Below are 3,672 nucleotides of genomic sequence, written 5' to 3' on the forward strand. Positions count from 1 at the left end.
TTATTGAAAATAATTCCAGTATTATCAGCTGTCTGATAGAGCTATAAAGTCTCTGATGAATTTTTTTCTGTAGAATTGATAACATTCACAGTTTTGAGTTTACATCTTCAGAGAAAATGACATAATCTGAATGTTTTAAAAATGAATTGACAAAATTTAATTATTTTGATTAATAAATCATATAAAAGTCATAAACAGATAGCTCTTCTGCTCAATGCATTTGACAATTATTCAAACTTTTAATACAGAGAAAGTATTTCAGATTATCATGATCAGTTATGATCTGAATCAGATATGAATTGTCTTGCAGATAGTGTTATCAGTGATGAAATGATATCACTATAATTAAAAGTTTTAAATTATGAATGTTATAATTCTTTGAAGTTCAGAAAGCTTCTGTGAAAAGAATACAATAAATTTCCACTTTTTTTTTTTAAATATATATCAAATTACAAATGTCATTATTTCATTGTGATGTTATTTTCATAGCTTTTTGATAAGTTTCTGATACTGATTTAAAATATTATTATAGAATATCAGCAATGCTATCTTTGTGCTACGCCCTGCCACACGCAGTGCCACGCCTTCGCTCCATCATACGCGTAGTCACATGACTACGCACAGGGCTTCACCTCCTGCTTGTTTCCGCTTGCACAGCATATCTTAGAGTTACGATGATGAAGAATAAGAATAGCATGCCCAAGAGCTTCTTCGTACGGCTTCGCCTTACACTTTGCTTGCATTCATTTCAATTTGAATTTTCTTTTATAGATTGTAATGAATCAGTAAAAGAGTTTGTATAAACACTTCTTTCAAATTTATAAAAGCTTTTTTTACTGAATTATTAAGGTGAAATTTAGATGATTTATCAGTAGCATTTCAAAGAAAATCTGTAAAAGATGCAGTTATTTATGAGAAAGCATATATAAATTTTCAATAAAAGTTCACAAATTTTATAATTATTATTATTATTCTTCTTTTATTATAGATGTATGCAATCAGTGACTATGACATCTACCTGAAATATTTCAGAATTTTTCAACTTAAGATTAAGCTAATATACAAAGTCAATTTAATACATGCAATAGCAGAATTCCAGCCCAGTGTAAGAAACCCGCACTAAGGTGCCAGTGCTAGGCCGGAATTAGCGATAGCCCTAAAGATATGACATCGCCGAACATAACACCACCAACGTCATATCAAGTTTGAAATCAAGGCATTATCTTGCCACTTGCATCATACTACGCCATCTACATCATAGCAAGTTCGATCTGCTTATGATACTGTGTGTATATAGCTAGCAGCTGGTCCAACCTTCTAGGGACCAGCGGATCATTCTGTTATAATCGGACCCCTACGTTCTACACCCTCAATATCTAACTACTTGATCCGAATCCTCTCCGATATATCACCGTATTATCTCCTACTGCTTGATCCTCGTAGAGTCCTAAGGACCAACCGAAATATAAGCAGCCATTTCCAACATCGCTGCTTACACCCAGAATCAAACAATTATTCAAACTATTCAATTTAAGAAAGAATGTCAAAAAAATGACAATAAATCAATATATTCAATTTAAAATAAATGAAATAAAGAGTATAAAAAACAGCAGATATTAAAAGAAAAGAAAGCATTCACAAATCAAACTTTTCAAAACAAGTTAAAAACAAAAATAATCAAAATAAAACAAATTTCAAAGTAAAGGTTGCGACGGCAAGTGCGCGGCCGGAAACGGCAACCGTACCCCCATCTGGTCTGGCGCCGTCCGTCTGCGGCCTAGCGTGACCCCTTGCGGTCTAGCGCTGCCCCGTTCGGGCATGGCGCCGACCCTGCGGCCTCCGTCGCGACTATCCCCTCGTCTGGCCGCGAGGACACAATTAGCGTATTACTATTAGTGTAACAACTAAGCTGTTAGCTCTGAAGTACCAACCAATAATTTCTCATACTAAATTCTATGTAATCTGATTTGTTGATACCACTCCACTATCTCGCGTTTTCTGCTCTACGCGTTCTACAACCTTGGAATCTTCTCATCTTGATCCATATTCATATCCACCGTGGATGCGATCACCCCCTGGCCACCCTGGGATAGAAATATGACCTCTACAGGTGATTTCCAATTCTTCAATGCTTCTTTTAATCAGATTGACTGATTTATTTATTAGACAGTACAAAAACAGGTGTAAAGCGAAAGCGATCTGTCAGTGCACTTCTAGCAGACATTCCACCTCTGAAGAGTATTAGATTCATATCCATGGAATCTCCTCATCGCTCTCCAACTGCCAATCTGCCCAATATTGATCCGCGGAATCCATACACCCTATTCTCTCTCTATATCTCAGAGTCTGATATTCAGAATATTGCCTGTTCCACCAATGCCTACGCGGAGATACAGATATCAAGGAATTCAGCCATCAATCCACGGGAATGGCAGCCAACTACTTCTACAGAAATCAAGGTATTTCTTGGGCAGATTATCTATATGGGAGTACATAGATCTCCGGCAATTGGAGATTATTGGAACAGGAATGATGTTCAGGGGCCAGTTCATTCATCAAGACTTCATATGGGACAAAAGCGATTCGAGCAGATCAAGAGATATATTCATATATCCAACCCTCGCAGGCCGGAATCCTCCTCCTTTATACAGAAGCTAGAGCCTTTATACTCCAACTTCCATGCAGCATGCCGGAAATACTACAACCCAGGTTCAAATCTCTCCATTGATGAGATGATGATTCGGTTCTTTGGACGGTCCAAATACACAGTTAAGATGCCTCAGAAACCAATCAAGCAGGGATATAAGGTCTTTGGACTAGGAGAACAGGGCTATCTTTGGACTTTCTCCATGTCTAATGATAATCTCCGCATAAGTACGATGTTCCGTACTCCAGGATTAACCAAGACTGGATCTCTTGTGGTGGAATTGATTGAACGGTTGCCAGTATTTATACAGATCTCCGCGGCTCTGAGCTCTCTACAGCACTCTGAGCAGCATCTAGAGTTGAATAACAGCAAAGAGGTTGCTGGCTACTCAATTTACATGGACAACTACTTCACCTCTGTTGCTCTATTCCATTATCTTCGAAAGCAAGGAATTGGAGCTTGTGGAACCACCCGTCCTGCCAATCTGCCTCCTCTTCTACAAGAACTAAAGAACTCCGGACTATCCGCTCATATTCCCTTCAATACTCTGTGTATAATACCTCAAAATGAGGTTCTCTGTCTTGGATGGAAAGACAATAATATAGTATTACTACTGTCTACAATTCATATGCCAGACAGCTTTGTTGAACGTGTCAGGAAGCGCCCAGGATTGAACTCAACTAATGGCCCTCAGATCCGGAGGATATTTGGAGACAATTGGCAAAAAGCAGTGGAGATTCCTACCATCATTGATGATTACAATCATAATATGTATGAATGGGATTGACCTAGCAAATCAGTATAGAGCATCCTATGAGACTCATATGCCCACTAATCGCACCTGGTTGACAATTCTGTACTGGATTATTGATCATGCCATTGTCAATGCTTATATTCTTCATCGACTGGCTACTACTGGCACTACTGGCACTACTGACACTACTATATCTCACGTTAGAATTCCGCCGTGCAGCTCTATTATTCCAATCTCCTAAGAATTCTCAAATTCCTCTTACCTAACTAAT

At 38.3% G+C, this 3,672-nt stretch overlaps 1 protein-coding gene across 1 annotated transcript; it reads left to right on the forward strand.

The window, feature by feature from the left end:
- Positions 1-2,097: 2,097 nt before the first annotated feature.
- Positions 2,098-3,642, forward strand: HCAG_03585 (predicted protein; the record flags this gene model as incomplete). The annotated part of the gene is made up of 3 exons (XM_001541437.1): positions 2,098-2,110; positions 2,167-3,418; positions 3,621-3,642. 3 exons carry the CDS (start codon positions 2,098-2,100, stop codon positions 3,640-3,642), a joined length of 1,287 nt encoding a protein of 428 aa, XP_001541487.1.
- Between the last annotated feature and the right edge of the window lie 30 nt (positions 3,643-3,672).

This window comes from Histoplasma capsulatum, genomic scaffold, assembly GCF_000149585.1.
Source record: "Histoplasma capsulatum NAm1 scaffold_3 genomic scaffold, whole genome shotgun sequence".
NCBI classification, from domain to species: domain Eukaryota; kingdom Fungi; phylum Ascomycota; class Eurotiomycetes; order Onygenales; family Ajellomycetaceae; genus Histoplasma; species Histoplasma mississippiense.